The sequence below is a fragment of the Cricetulus griseus genome, assembly GCF_003668045.3.
Source record: "Cricetulus griseus strain 17A/GY chromosome 1 unlocalized genomic scaffold, alternate assembly CriGri-PICRH-1.0 chr1_0, whole genome shotgun sequence".
Classification (NCBI taxonomy): domain Eukaryota; kingdom Metazoa; phylum Chordata; class Mammalia; order Rodentia; family Cricetidae; genus Cricetulus; species Cricetulus griseus.
This window is the reverse complement of record NW_023276806.1, coordinates 238,466,794-238,482,926: the sequence shown is the minus strand read 5'-3', so window position 1 is coordinate 238,482,926 and position 16,133 is coordinate 238,466,794. Positions and strand designations below refer to the sequence as shown.

General features: G+C 41.8%; 1 protein-coding gene across 1 annotated transcript in view; it reads right to left on the bottom strand.

The window, feature by feature from the left end:
- Positions 1–16,133, bottom strand: part of Mfap3l (microfibril associated protein 3 like) — a 42,831-nt gene that overhangs the window by 10,326 nt on the left and 16,372 nt on the right. The window contains exon 2 of the mRNA XM_027394084.2: positions 9,413–9,839. Coding sequence (XP_027249885.1) covers positions 9,413–9,710 — 298 coding nt within the window. The 5' untranslated portion in view covers positions 9,711–9,839. The remainder of the gene's footprint in view (positions 1–9,412; positions 9,840–16,133) is intronic.

Genomic DNA, 16,133 nt, shown 5'->3' with positions numbered 1-16,133 from the left:
CAAGCAGTTAAATTGAGACATGCAGACACTTGGAAAGTGTCTTACTGTGCTGTTAAAAGGAGCACAACTTGGTATAAGACACAAGCCAGTTTACTGATATCTGCAGTTCATTCTGGGAAACTGGCCTTTTAGCAGGTAAGTGATTGCTTACAAATGCATTATGGTTCTTAGGTCAGAACTATGATTCCTTAAACTAACGTCTCTTAAGTGCTTACTCTAGCACAAAAATGTCATTCACTTTACAAAAAGCTTTTTATTCATGTGTAGGTGTATGAACCTGTGTAAGTTTATATGTACAGTACGCATGCCTGAGCCCAAGGAAACGAAAAAAGGGGGTGAGGATCATGGAACTGGAGTTACAGATGGTTGTGAGCCATAGTGTGGGTGCTGGGTTGCAAAAGCAGTAAGTCCCCTTAACTGCTGAGCCATCTCTCCAGACCCTTGTTTTGTTTTTAAAGTTTGAAGCTCAAACACCTATGTGTGAAGTGAATATTGTGACTTAACTGTAAGGCAAAACAAATACAAATACATATATTGTGGTCCCCAAACAGTTTTTTAAACCATCATTTTAGTTAAATAACAGATTACCACCCTCTGCCAGTAATTTTCTGTTCCAACCTAGGAGGACAATGACACATCAATTTAGTTCCTGAAACCAACAGCATGTTTGTTTTATGGATTCAGCAAATCTCAATGACAAGTAGGGTTCTGCCCATGTGTCAATGAACACATGATGTAGATTAACATTCTGTCACCAGACAACAAAGCAAGTCAAAATAGTGGAAGCCTATAAACACACATGTACGCCCGCACACACCCCTTTCAATGTTCATGCCAGATGAACTGAAGTTCTGATTCTCTGTTTGAAAGGCTAGGTTTATCTGTATCTGTTTCTCCTTGGCTGCTAAGTTCACTCTTTTCCGGACACTAAGACTCCAAATTCTACTTAACCTCAGCCTCCCCTTTCATTACTGAAAAATAGATAGGTACATGATCTATTAACAAAAGAGAGACCTGAAAACCAGGAAGATGCCAAGAATTATGCTGGGTGGTTTTCCACCATCAGGTTGGACCAGGCTCAAGAAACATCTCCCACAGTGTAGACCACCATCCCCCGTGGAAAAAGAGGTGCATCCTGTCTGTGCTATAAGGGTCCATCCACCTCCGTCTGTGAGAATGCCCTTCTCTGAGATCTATTCTGGAAGGCTCCCAACTTTGGATGCCAGAACGTGAAAGACAAGAACACCGACAATGATGGTCATAGGAAATCGTCAGTGCCATGAATACAAAGCAGGCACACAGCATGCTGCTGCCCAGTGGTTTCAACAGTAGCTGGTGGGAATGTCAGGGCTATGCACTGAATTTTCATGAAGCTGAACCACTTCAGAGCAAATAAAAACCTGAAGTGTCAGCAGTTGAAGCCAAGACAGCTCCACAAGCAATGCTTTGGGAGGCAATAAAAGGGGCAGGCTGTCAGCGATTACTTTACCTGCCGAAAATAACACGAGACCGAATGGCAAGCTTTACCCAGCATTCATTTGTGTTCCGTTCCTACTCTTATTCACTTCCTGCGTCTTGCTCAGGTTGTAGCCCCTACCTTCAAATTACAAGTTCTTTCTCTCCATCCTTTCTTCCCTGTGCTGCTTTGCAAAGTGACAGCCTTTCTGAGGCCTCAGGCTAAGGCACAGACACATTCATTATCGTAGAGTAGTGGTCACCTAGCAATCTGTCACTGTCATCCCCTAGGAGCTCCAGACATGTGAACATCTCTCACATGTGAATTGAACGTGTTGTGACAACCTCTCCTTTGCAAACAGAGGAGCTAACAGACGTGGGTTGTGAGCTGTGCTGCAGGACGGGTGCGGGGCTCCACAACAAGGCTGACATTTTCAGAAGGGCAGCCATCTCTTTTAGCTTGCCCACTCATTCAGTCAACAGATATCATTGAATAAATGGTCTGTGTACCAGGCACCACACTAGATGATGAGAATACAAAGATGAGTAAGACACGATTCCTGACTACAAAAATCAGCCAGTCCTGGTGGGGACAAGACTCCAACAGACGGCTCTAGTACTGTGTGCCAAATGCAACGGCCTGTGGAAGTGGGGGGGGGGAAGCAGGTGGGAAAAGGAATGAAAGAACAGAGAGGAGACTCTTAGGGCCAGTGGGGGGTGGTGCAGGAAGCAAGAGACAACACAGCATGAGCTGCTGAGATGACAAACCATGTATAAAATAGCAGGGCTTGGATGGAGACAGGCTTGAGAGGAATCCAGGCCAGTGTGCAGGGGGCCGGGGGGGGGGGACACAACACACAACAGAGCAAGAGCACTGGGCCTCTTCAACTTGTGTGTCTCATTTTAAGTGACTTTTCCAGATGCAATGTGCACATTTCTTCTAATAGAGAGGGCCACAGGAGCTTCCTATTACTTCCTCTCTGCCGAGACCATGCCTCTCCTAACTCTGGAGTTCCCTGCCTGACTTCACCCTCATAGCCCATCTCACACTTTGAATGGTCATCTCCGACCCTGATTAAGTCAGAGACGGAAATCAGAAAGTCCAGATTAGACACAACCAAGAGATTTAAGAGTGAATATGTAGGACTTTCTGACTTTTCAATGGAGAAACACCTTTGGCTGATTGGATATGGCAAAAAGGCATGTAAATCTGTTTTGTGTAATAAATAAAAATCCATTCAAGCACTCTTAGGACATAAAATTAAAACTTTGAAATTAGTTGAGGACATAAAACTTTTGTAACCTAGGGGAATAGAGGGCTTTTCTGGGCTTTTCAAAGAATTTCAGAAACTATAAAGGAAAATGTTGGTGAATCACATTTTCCACCAAATGAACATATTTTGAGTCATAAAAACTTATCACAAAAAGTTAGAAGGAAGTTACAAACTGGGAGAAAATTCTAGAATATTTGACAAATGCTTAACGACTGTGAAACAAAACAACACAATAAAAACCCCAAATAAACAACAACAAAAAAACCCTTATGAGTTAAGACAAAATCAAAAAGAAGAACAGGGAAGGGTTTCTCCCTTAGCAGCATCCTTCTGAACATATGCATGAACCAGCTCTATCCCCAGGGAATAGGGCAAACTGATTAAAACTCTGCTCCCAATCTCCTTGGGTACCTGGTCTCTTAAGCTTCACACACTCCCACCTTGCAAGGAGGAAGGTTCAATTTGACAAAATTAGTTTGCTAATTTTTGAAAACAGTTTACATAAAAGTGGTCAGGTGGTGAGCATTCTAATGCACATCTATGCAAATATAAAAAGACAGCCTCTGGAACGAGCATTTCCTCACACTGACATTGCAAATATGCACACAATGCCTGTGTTTGTGCCTATAAATGTGACACATATTTTCTGCTGTGTGAAATACAGACTGCTGAGGAGAAAGGCTCCCATGCCTCTCTAGAAAATATAATTGAAAACAAATTTAGTACTGCATAGCTGCACCTGTTCCAAGGCTTCTGCGACAGATGACAGACCCTTGCAGCCATTATGAATACAGTTACAAACCCTTCAAGCTTCAAGCCCTCTGGTGATCTTATCCCCACCCCTCAATCTTCCTTAAGTGTCCTCTTCAGAGAGAGTGCTGGGGCAGTTCTAACCAGCTCATTAGCTGTGTCATATGGAGCAAAGGTGACTTGGGATAAAAGCTCAGTTTCCAGTGCAGGAAGGTTGGGTTGAAGGGTTTTGCTATTCAAATCTGCACCTCTGTTCTGCTAAAAGGAGCTAATATCTGAAAAAAAAAAAAAGCCTGCTGCCTTTATATTCTGGCAAAGGGGGAAAACCCCCAATCCTCTTGTTAATTTTGTAAAAGTGACTTCCACTTGGGGTATCTCCACTGTCATTCTTATGTTAGATGGATCTGAAAGAGTCTTTTCATGGCTAAGACTGTAGCTGTCCAGTCTCACATCCAAAATGAAGCACAATTCACTAAAGAAACAGGCAAATGGTGGCAGTTAACCTTATCATGGAACAATCTTGAAAATGAACCCAAATTCCATTAACTGATCCCCTTTTTTTTGGAAAATATATTAAGGGTTTAAAGACCCAACCCAAACATCTATGTCAGAAGATTTCTTGTGTGTGTGTGTGTGTGTGTGTGTGTGTGTGTGTGTGTGTGTGTGTGTTGGGGGTGGGTCTCTTTGGGTAAGACCAGGGCTTCTCAATAGTGACACAGCAGCCTGTGGATCTAGGTGATTCTGTTTTGTTCCAGGACCTATGCTGCTCATTGTAGGCTTATTGGCAGCATCCTTGGCTTTTGTTCATTAGACAATGACAGTGGGGCTCTCCTCTAGAACCCAGTTATGAGAAGCAAACTTGTCTCAGAATTGGCCACATGGATTCTTGTCAGAGGTAGGAGCTGAACATCTATACACATAAAATTAAAATGGAAAGTTTACTCTGCACAGAATATATGTTGCAATTTCCAGATATTTTGCCTGTAGGAGAAGGAGAGCATCACCCATCAAATGCCCGGTGTACACAAAAGTCAATGGCTGCTATATGAAATTTCAAATAGCATTTTTGCACTTACTGAAAACATATGGATATTCTGTGGAGGTCAGAGGAAACATCCTTGAGTTGGTTCTCTGCTTCCATTGTAGGTTTCAGAGGCTCAAATTCAAGCTGGTAGGCTTGCAAGGCAAGTGCTTTTATAGACTGTGCTGCCTTGCTGGCCAAAGGGTCATTTATTTTGGTTTATGTATACAAGTGTTTCGCCTACAAGTATATACCTCGTGGATGCCTAGTGAATGCAGAAGCCAGCAGAGGGCATTGGATCCTCTGGAAGTAGAGTTATGATGTTTGCAAGCCACCATGTGGGTGCTGGGAATCAAATCTAGTCTCTTGTAAGAGCAGTTAGTGAGTTTCACTGCTGAGCCATCTCTCCAGACTCCCAAAAAGCAATTTTTTTGAGGTTGAAAACCAAGACAAAAAATGAGAAATAATCCAAATATTCTTTGTGTTATAAAAGACTCTATATTAGGAAATGGGGTTTTAGCACTTGAAATATATTGTTGTGAGGACAGAGCAGAATATTAACAAAAATGGCAGCTGTCATTTACTGTGAGCTTGGTAAGTTCTAGATACCATGCCAAGCATTCAACAGACAAGTGTTTATTTAAGACTTGCAAGTTGGCTTGGTAGTAAAGAAAAGATTCCCTCTGGTTTACATTAGAGGAAACAGGCGCTCAGAAAAGCTCGCCACTGCAATTGCATAAACTTGGTTTAATGCCTTTGGGAGTGTTCTTAGATTCTCAAGCATTTAATGTACTAAATGAGGAATCTGTGGAGGGTTTTTATAGATTTCCTGCTTTACACTGACAGCAAAGAGCAATTTAAATTTAATACTATGAGAACTGGCTCCCTAATGTTACATACACTATACATTATATGTAGTATGGGTGCACCTGTATGTGCATTTGTGCATACATGTGTATGCATGCCTGTTTGTGTGTGTGTGTGTGTGTGTGTGTGTGTGTGTGTGTGTGTGTGCATGCCTGTGTCTGTGTATTTCTGTGCATGTGCATGCATGTGTTCATGTGTGTTTGATAAAGCAAAGAAGAATGAAATGACACTTTGGAAACCTGGCTGACTTCACTTTGCAGAACTGGCATTTCCAGTCTATTAAAAGAATCTGTGGAAGAGTGGAGCAATGTAAAGGCAGCTCTGGCCAGTTTTCTCCTGCACGGTTGAGTCAAGAAAATTCTTAATGGTTTTTGGAGACAGGATAATGTGCAAAACACATCCACACCAAAAGCAGATTTTAAGGAATGGGCTTTAAAGGGTGAATTTGTCATCTCTGACAGCCAGGCTTATTTCCAAGGTCTTGCACTAGTCAACTTTCTTGAAATGCTTATTACTTCTCTGATGGAGGTGCTAAGGGGAATTTAAACATTTTAACACTGCAGTAAGAAAGCACCATCAAATAATGAGATAATTAGTGTGTCTACAATAACTGGGGGCTTTTCATTATACTCCCCAGACAAGTAGACAAAAGGAAAATGGAAAACAGTACATTTCTGTCTGTCTGTGCTCATGCACGCTTGAATTCTGAGTGAGTTCTGGAACACAGTTTGGTGGACCATCTGAAACACTCTTTTAGTGAACTTCAAAACCCTACAGATTATACATGATGCTTCCCTGATCTTGTGGGAATAAACTGAGGAGAATCAGGAAAGCCATATAAACCAGTGGCTTTGACTATCAGGACCTGCAATGTCCCCATTTTTTCTAGCACAGGTGGGGCCGCCATGCAGAACAGCTATCTTACTTTTTCAGCATAAACAAGATATGAAATTGTTTCTTTCCAGGCTAATCCCAAAGCCAACGGTAATCAGCTCCTGTGACTTTGAACACATGTGTGACACACGCACCTGTGGCAAAACTCCTGACTCTCACTAGGATGATAGTGGCTAAAAGGCCTCTTCCATGAAGGAATTCTTCCCACACACACTCTTGCTGTGTTAGATGCTCCATGTATTTCTCATCCGTTAAGGTTAAGCAGACTTTGGTCTGACACAGACAAAGCAATCCCAACTGGTTTTGTATGACACCGCATTTGCATGTCTTCTCCAGCCCCGTGACTGCCAATCTGTATCCATGAGGATTGTTAACACCTCACTTACATGCTTATCACAATGATTAGAAGTTATATATGTCATTTGTGCACAGGCTTATATATAGTAGTTGTTAATGAAAATTATCTGTACTCCAATTCATTTGCCTTAAGCAGACCCCACGTGTCTATGTGATCCACTCACCCTTTGCTCGGTTGCAAATGAAATATTGCTCAGTTTAAACTTCAAAGTGAGAGAACAGAAATCTATGTCTATGTTATAAAATGGCATTTACTCCATGAGCAATGAGAAATTAGAGACTGTGTGCTCTCACAGGCTACCCATGAACAGTGCTCATATTTCCTGAGGCAACCTCTCCTTTCTGCTACTTCCCACGTTCTGCCTGCTTGTTAGGTGTTAACTCTTGCTACATTTCCCCATGTGGCTTATGCTCTGAGATGACTATCATCACACACTGTAATTACAGAAGCTGAGCTGGGACATCAAGTACTGGGATCATGAGTTCTTTTTAAAAACTGAAAACGCATCTTCTCTGATGAGATTTAAACTAGTTAACTGATTTATCAGCAAGTCTACAGAGAGGACATGAGTGCTGAATTCTGATGCTGCAATTCTCAGGATGCTGGTAGAGTCGAGTCTCCAGATGGGGTATTGTAATAGGTCACTGGAGCTTCCACAAGCAAAATAAAATTAAAGCAAATATAAGCACCATCGCGTATAGCTCAATCAAAATATTTTACATGCTGATGAAGAAGGCAAGCCAGCGTGTCTGCTTGCGGAGACTGACTCCACGCTTCCAAAGACCTTCTTAATGAAGGCATTGTGCATTTCTCTGAAGAAGAAGGGCACAACTTTAGAATAACATTCAAAATGATGGCACTGAAATTTAGGCTCCAGCGTCACATTGTTCCCATAGTTTCCTTCCTCTGGAGGAGTCAGCAGCTTAGTGCACATACTCCTTCCTCTTTATGAGTGAACTTTGCTTCCAGGTCCATGTGAGAGGTGGATGTATGTCTGGAGTTCTTGATCCTCTCAGTTCAGTCATGCTGATGCCCAGCCCTGTGAAGGTCTGCATGTGTGTCACCATGCTGCTCTCCTCCCTTCACTAGTGTAATGGCATCCTTTTAACGTACGGCTGTGGAAGGGGTGGCATTTCTCATCTCTCCACTGTCAGCAGTGAAGGTTCTAGTCATAGTCACTTAATTGACAGCAGGACCTCAGGCAGATTTCCGTAAAGGAAACTGTTAGGCGTGGAAAGTCCACTCTACCTTAGAATTCCTATGACAGCACAATTTGAGTTGTTTCGGAATAGCTATCCTTTGCCTAGGAACATACATATGATTTATAATAGATAATATTTTGATTGAAGGGAAACAGCTATATTATACAATGCTGTCATGAGTGGCTAAGCAAAACAATGTCAGCAGTAGCATGACAACAGGGGGCACATCCCAGGCAGTTAGACTTCTAGCAGCCTTCCCCACTGGGAACATAGCTGTGAAAGAGGAGTGTGTAACTACAAGAAACTCCTAAGGAGTCTGCAAAGCATTTGACTTTCTCCGTTTGCAAAGCAATTAAGATAATACGAGGGGAAGAGATTAAATATGTAGGTTTTTTTTTTCTGGAGCAGAAACTCTTTGGGGGATTGTTCATTGGTTAGAGGGTGAAGGAGTGGGGAGGGCAATGCAAAGGAAGGAGGGGAGAGGGGCTGCTTCATATTCTCCAGACTCCAGTGCCCTACTTCATCACAGTCAAGAGCCGAACCAAGCAGATTAACTCCTTCATGTCACTCAGAGCATGCCTGGATTGTCACACAGTCACCTCACACATCTCTAACATGAAGAGTAGCTTCTCAAAGCCTGTCTCTGGATGCAGTTTCTGGTGAAGGAAGCTCAGGGCTTCAGAAGAGGACTCATACCTTTTAGTAAAAAAAATCCTTCACTAAATGCTGGTGTCTCACCTGCTGTCCCAGGTTCCCAGGCTCCTCCTCACCACTGACCCTAACCAGGTCTCCAGGAGCATTGAATGGACTCTGCAGGTAGCTGAGAGTCTATGTAGACGCTTGTTTAAGAAGTTAGTCATTAAATCCACAATAGATATGTTAAACTGACAGTTAATGATAAATAACTGTTCCACTGCTTATTGGAACCAATCCCAGGACAGGATACACACATCTTATAAATGGAACATATACTTAGGGAATACATCATAACCTCTATAATGTCTTGAGTGCCTTATAGCATAACACTCTAAGAGATATTTCCAACACATCAATGTTTGCCCTTTGTCTTCCAAGTCAAAGAGTGGAAAAAATGAATTAATTACTCCCTGAGTCCTTAAGAGGATATGGTTTCTCTTATGCCTTTGTACAAGACAGAAAGGAACTTCTGAGTGACCTGCATGAGGACAACTAACATTAGGGTATGGGTTTTTAAGTCCCTGTTTATAATTTATGCCAAGACAGGATTTTGAAACTTTCTGTTAGTATTCAGGCATCTGCATGGGCCTGTCCTTGGGGTTCTTACAGGATATGTCCTCAGCTGCAGCCACTAAGAGCACCACCTGTGCACATTCACTACATTTCCTTTTAAAGGGGCCCTGCCCACCTCCCATCCTTCTCTTTCTCCCTCTGTCTGTCCTCTCTCTCCCCTGTTCCTCTCTCTCCTCCTTTCTTCTCTCCTTTCTCTCCTGCTACTCCTTTCTCCAGAGGCTGGTCTTCCTCCTCCCTTTCCCTAATAAAAAACCCTCTGCTTGAACCCTGTTGAATGGGGTCTTTCTCTTGAAAGCTGCTTTTCTTAAATTACAACACCTACCTCCTCCTCTCTCCTTGTCATTGTCGTCTTCTTTCAGCAATTTGCCAGCAGAATTAAACCACTTAAATGCTAGGTCAGGAACACCATGAACACTGCAGTTAATCAAGGCACTGTTCCCCTCCTTGACTATGATATGGTCAGTTTTGAAAATGATTACAGGCACAGAGCCCAAGACCTCGTCAGTGCCATTTAAAGTGCCGTTGGTCAAACTCTTAGCAGTTGCTAGAGTGGAAACTAGGATTAAAAAGGGCACAGAAGGTGGTAAGCACACAGTCACATGGTTCGTCAGTAGGTCCATCTTCTTTGCTGGTTCCGTAAGGCAAGAGATGGTTTGCCGATGGAATCTTCTATCAGACTATACCCTGTTCAGAGCAGCCCATGGGATGAACCTGTCCTGGATCCATGGAGTAAGTACTTGATCAAGAATCTGTTTAGAAAGAAAAACCACATACACACAAATATCAACACTGATACCTTAAATAAAACATAAAGTAATAGCAATCCACTAAGGTTTAAGGTATAAAATAAGCCTATATCACTCTTAAATAAAACACATATTCTGGTGCTCCAATATTAATTTATAATGACAGAAATCTTAACAGTATACATTTACATATCTGCATCACAACAGTAAGAACAAATATATTTCTTATGCTAAGTTGATGTCTGTTTTTTTTTTTTTGTTTTGTTTTGTTTTTGTCTTTTGGTTGTTGTTGTTGAGGAAGGATCTCATGAAGCCCAGTCTGGCTGCAGATTTGCTATGTTGCTGAAGATAGCCACAAACTCCTGATTCTCCTGCCTCTGCCTCCTAAGTGCTGGGATTATAGACATGCATCATCACTCCTGAATAGTACCCTGCTTGTTAATTTACATTACTTCTTAATTTTACATTCCTTCTCAATTTGTATTTATTTTTCACTTAGTATTGCAAGATTCCTTTACCTTCCCACTGTCTTCATGATACCCTGAGGGTTCTTTCTTCCTTTTGAAGGTACATGTCTTCCAGGCCATTTCACTGGTCCCAGCTATGCCAGTGAAAGGACCCCCCAGAATCAGTCTGGTGTTCTCATAACTCATCACTATAGCTCCCATACCTCACCCAACCTTTCCTCGCTATGAGCTGCACATAACACCCCCTCTCATCTGTATCACTACTACCTACTTGCTAACAGCCACTCACTGTGTTCCCTGGTTTTGATCTTCATCTGCCTTCCCAAGGCTGGCTAACATCATCAGGATATGGAGAGTAACATGATGGATTCCTTTGTGTCTAAGGTCTAACTTTCACTTATTCCTTTAGCCTCCATTTCATCCACTACTCTTCCAGCCACACCCAGCATCCAAATTCTAAATTCTGAAGTTCCAAGTAATTCTCAGGTTCTAAATAAACCACCTTTAGCTACTCTATCATGCCTGCAGATCTTTTTTGCTTCTCAGTGGGCTTTCTGGCTCTTGTTTGTTTGTTTGTTTGTTTTGCTTCAGTCTCTCCCCATACATGACTTTTATGTTTTATTTATGTTTCATTTAGACCCAACCACATAGACCACAGTCTACAATGTCTTCTTTCCTCATGACACATTTCTTCAGCTTGTAGGTGACCTTGATCAAGCCAACTGTTTGTCATCCTTCTGCACCCAGGAGGCAGACTGCTGGGCGGAATTGCTCAACCATATAATTACTATGATAATGAAGGTATGATCTCTAGCTCTTGCCAGGCTTTGGTGACATCTGGCAGTCTGTTTACCTGCACTCATTTTGTTCAGTGTTATCTTTCCATAATACTTATGACATCATCAGCTTGAGAATCAAATGTCTAAACCCAGTGGTACTCTACTCTTAAAACAGCAGAGACCGTGTTTCTTCTACCAGTGCTTCAGGTCATAAATCCCCACTATCCATTGTTCGGCCTTTTGGAAAGCACCTTGTATCTTGTGCTCAGTTCCTTACATGTCACACCCTTCTATTCTCATCCAAACCCTACTGTGTCCAAGGCCATTTCTCTAATCCCCTTTCCCGAGTTTTTGGTCAGTGTGGTCAACTTCTAGACACATTTGTCTGGATATTCTGTAGACACTTCAAATTTAACATTACAGAAGTAAACACATTTTTATACTCAACATATGCTTATTTGTTAGATCCATTATCTCTGTTCAGGGCCCCATCTGTGAAGGTCTGAATGTGTATTCTCATTTCCTAGAACATCAGTAGACAAATACTGTTGACTTCGCTTCAAGAATCGCTTCAAGTGCTGTCTTTAATCCCAGCAGAGGCAAGTGGATCTCTGTGAGTTCGAGACCAGACGGGTCTACAGATTGAGTTCTAGGACAGCCAAGGCTACACTCTGTCTCAAGAAAAGAAAAAAAAAAAACAAACAAACCCAAACATAACTGCAATGACTATCCCAGCAAGATATTCCCAATGGTGCAACAGTGGCATTTACATCTTAGAAGTATCAAACAGCTGTCAAATTTGAATTAAGGCCTGCTCTTTATGATGGAGCCTATGCCTGTATTACAAACCTGCCACCTACACATGGCTGGAGATGTCACAGACCCGAGCGGACAATCTACTACTGCCTTATCCTAAATCAATGTAACTTTTAACTGTATTCTAAAGACTAACCCCTAGAGATAAGTGGAACTCCTACCCCTCATCAAAGAAGCTTCTTTTGGCAGCAGACTGAGGCTACTATAGAGATCCACTAACTGGTCAAAATGCAGAGAGTAAGCAAGCCATCCCAATTTGCCTATCTATATATACCACAACTGCTACACCAAAGGCTCACGGAACACAGGGGTAGAAAGATTTTATGATCCAGAGAAACAGGATGCCTGATGTGAGACAGTGTTTTCTAGGGAAGCAGAGACGCTGCACCCATGAAATCTCAACAACATGGTTGCCTAAATAAGGCCTACAAGATGACCTCAACAGGAGACATGACAATAAGGATGAAGGAAATTTCATGAGGTCCCACCCCTAGATGGAGAACTACATCAATCAACAGCTGCCAAGAGAGGCAGAACTGGTTCTCTCCAGGGACTAATCCCCTGATAGGTTATCTAGTCCCTAGTGGTTAATCCCAAACACATGAACATATAGCAATACCCAATGGACTCAGTAGATTCTTTACAAGTAGATAACAATAATAACTTTAGAAGAAGAAGCAGTCAATCTGAGAACAATTCACTGTGAAGAGGAGTTTGATGGGAAGAGGGATGTAAATGATACAAACACAGTCTACTCATATATGAAATTCTCAAGAAAAAACTGAAAAATTAATAAATGGGTATAAGCATAAGTTGTCCATGCTCAAGTGGGTGGGTTCAATATCCAAGAATATGTAAAAGCACAAATTGGACTTGATGGTTTTAAGGAAAATAATGGAGAATAAAGTTGGGTGGGCAGGAAAGGCAGTAATCTGGGAGGAGTTGTGGGAGGAAGGATGAATATGGTCAAAATATACTATAAGAGCATTTCAAAGAATAAATTGATTAAAAAACAAAAAATACAATTAAATATATTAGTTGTATCTTTTTCATTCTTGCCACCGCTTCTTCCAAGAAACTGAGTGGTGGTGAGAATCAATTCCAACTTCACTATCATCTTGTCAGAAGCTGTGTAGTAGTCTTTTGCATGATCTGCCCGAGTTCATTCTTTCTGTAGCTCCCTGTCTGATTTCTATAGCCTTCCATAGAGAACTGCCTTCTATAGCTCAAATTATTCAGTGCTATTCCTTCATGTGTTCCTCTTCTCCCTAGGCTGCAAACTCTCAAATTTCAACCCTTTTACACATTCAAAAACATTTATTGAACATGTGCTGTTGGCAGACTCCACTCTCAGTATTGGAGATACAAGAGTAGACCACAAAGATGACTTATGATAAGTGGGGCTTACAGTCTTATGGAGGAAGGAAAAAATAAGTAAGTGCATGTGAAAATATGAATGGCAATGCATGTTTCCTAAACACATGTTTAGGAAAACACACTATGATGAGCTTGGTCCTGAGTTAGGAAGTTAGGAAGGACTTCACTGAGAAGGTGACCCCTGAGCCAGGACCATCAATGTCAAGGCCCAGGGAAGAGAACTCTGGTCAAAAAGGAACAGCAGAGGCAGGGTCCTGGATAAGGAAGTGCTACAGGAGTGGGTGCTGTAGGATGGGAGAGAGTAAGAAAGGCTCTGGCCACACGTGGGCTTTGCAGATCAGAATAAGGAGTCTGCATCTTAGCTAAGACTCACGGAGAACACTATGCAAGGGAACTGAAAAAATATCAACTCAGTATAGTATAATTCACATACATTAATCTTTACCCATTCTAGGGTATATACTTTATGTGCCTATGCAATAGTAACAACAAATAAGATTCAAAGGCTTTTCTCACCTAAAGTTCCTTGTTGCCCTTTCCCAGTTTTAGCCTTCTATGATCCAGTCTAGTGTTTTTGAGCATAGTTCCAATGGGTTAAGGGTCATCTACCCATATGGATATCCAGTTGTTTTAGTATAATATGTAGAAAAGACTATCTTCTCTCCAATGGATTACCTTGCCTTCCTGTCAAAGGCCATCATAGATGGGTGGGTCTATTTAAAAACCTCTTATTCTGTTCTTCTGATGTTGAGATTTTATCCTTATGCCTACACCATACTGACAATACCATCTGCCTCATTCATCTGCAGTGTCTGCTGCATCTCTGACTCATGGGATGCTCAGCATGTTTGTCTGGTCAATGAAAGGCGACTTCTCTGAGGGCAGGGATTATGACACTAGTTTCAAACACAATCAACGCCCCCTTTTTTTCCAGAAAAAGAAAAGCATTTGCTCCACAGTTTCCTTGAGATTCTAATGACTTCCTTGTCTCTGTATAGCCAGCATACCCCCCAACCAGTACAGACCTTATGGCCAAGGCAGATAGCGTGCAAACTGTGAGTCATGATAGTACCTGCTGTGACTTTAGAGATGGTCTTCTTCACAGGGCTGAATTTGTGGTTTCCTTTCATCAGGGTGATTGTAAGTTGACATGTCCAATGTAGAACAGTGGCTAGAAACAGGGCTTCAGCCAAGAGCAGGGCTTCAGGTTTTAGATAGGCTAGGTAGGGCCTTGTTCTGACCACTGTTATTGGGGCAAGTACTTACTCAGCACAAGAGAACTCTATGCATACTCAGCCCTTGCATATTGCCTGGCTTGATAAACAAGAATGACTGGCTCCACCTACAAAGCTTTCTTTACTGAGGCAGGGCTTCTTAAGTCTCCTTTTAAGTGATGTTATTTAGAGAATGTAGCTTGGTAGCTCAATGCCATATTGACTGTCACCCTGTCACCAGAAGCCATTGCAGTGACTTCCAATCCTGGGTCCTTTGTAGGCACTCCAGTCTAAGAATGCGAAGGCTACTTCTTTGGGTATCACACTGGAGTGAACATGCAGAGAGCAAAGGCTGGATTCTCTGACTCTTTACTTCCGGATGACTAGGCCAAAGCAAATGCCCTCAGACCAAGTACAAGATAATTCTGAAGAAGGACTTAAAAAAAAATACAAGGAGGAAACAAACCATAGTGCTTTCACAACTAGCAAGCCATAGCCCTTTTCACAATTAGGGAGAATACAATAAATATGCATTAAAAAATTCATGTGCAAGCTAAGAGCTGTTTTCAAACAGAGGCTGGCCCTGCTGGTATTGCACTTTCAAATGCAGTGCTAGGGCACTGCGGTGCTATTTTAATAATCTCAGTAGGTACTTGGGCTAAATACATGGTGGTTTCTGCACCTGGCTCCTCAGAGTCTCTGAGATGACCTGACAAAATGACTTGCATTTTAATGTGGGAGTTTTACTTAGCAAGCTTCCAAGTCTTTCTTATTACGCCTATCCTATATCATTGTGAAGTTCAAAGACCACAAGAAAGATTTCTTTTTCTTTCTTTTTTTTTTTTTTTCTGAGACAGGGTTTCTCTGTGGCTTTAGAGGCTGTCTTGGTACTAGCTCTTGTAGACAAGGATGGTCTCGAACTCACAGAGATCCACCTGCCTCTGCCTCCCGAGTGCTGGGATTAAAGGCGTGCGCCACCAACGCCCAGCTAGAAAGATTCTTTATTCAAAAAAATCATGAAAAAAATTTAGTTTGGCAAAAAAAGCACCAGCTTGATGGACAATAATTAATTAGCAGTTAATTTAGGAACCCAATCTATTGCATGTCATGTTCATTCTCTTCCAGTTTTTTTTTTTTTTTTTTTAACATAGGATTTGCTAAGTGGTGAATATTCTGCCAGGGACACAGGGGATGAACAGTACTAGAAGCTAAATAAATCCTAGGCCATACATGTTCACAATCTAGCTGGAGAGACAGTTGCTTCTAGGTGATATGGGCTGATGACGAGTGGGTGGAAGGGACACTGGTTAGTTGGAGAGATACATATACGTCATGTTTGTTGAATGCTACGCAGAGCTCTGCTATCTTTTACCTTGCCCTTTTGGCATGTCCTAGGGCTTCCAGCATCCCCATGGTACCCACTGTGTACATGGAATTTCAAGCACTCTTCCTATCCCACCATCTTGTTCTTTTCTTTTTCATATTGAGGAAATGTCACATAGAGACCTAAAGGATCTCCTTAAGAAAAGGCACTGAAAATCACATTTACACATTTGCTTTATGAAGCTACCCTTCTATGGAACAGTGGCAATTGTTAATTGTTAATGTAAATTACAGTGTGCAGCCCAAAGCATAGGAGATATC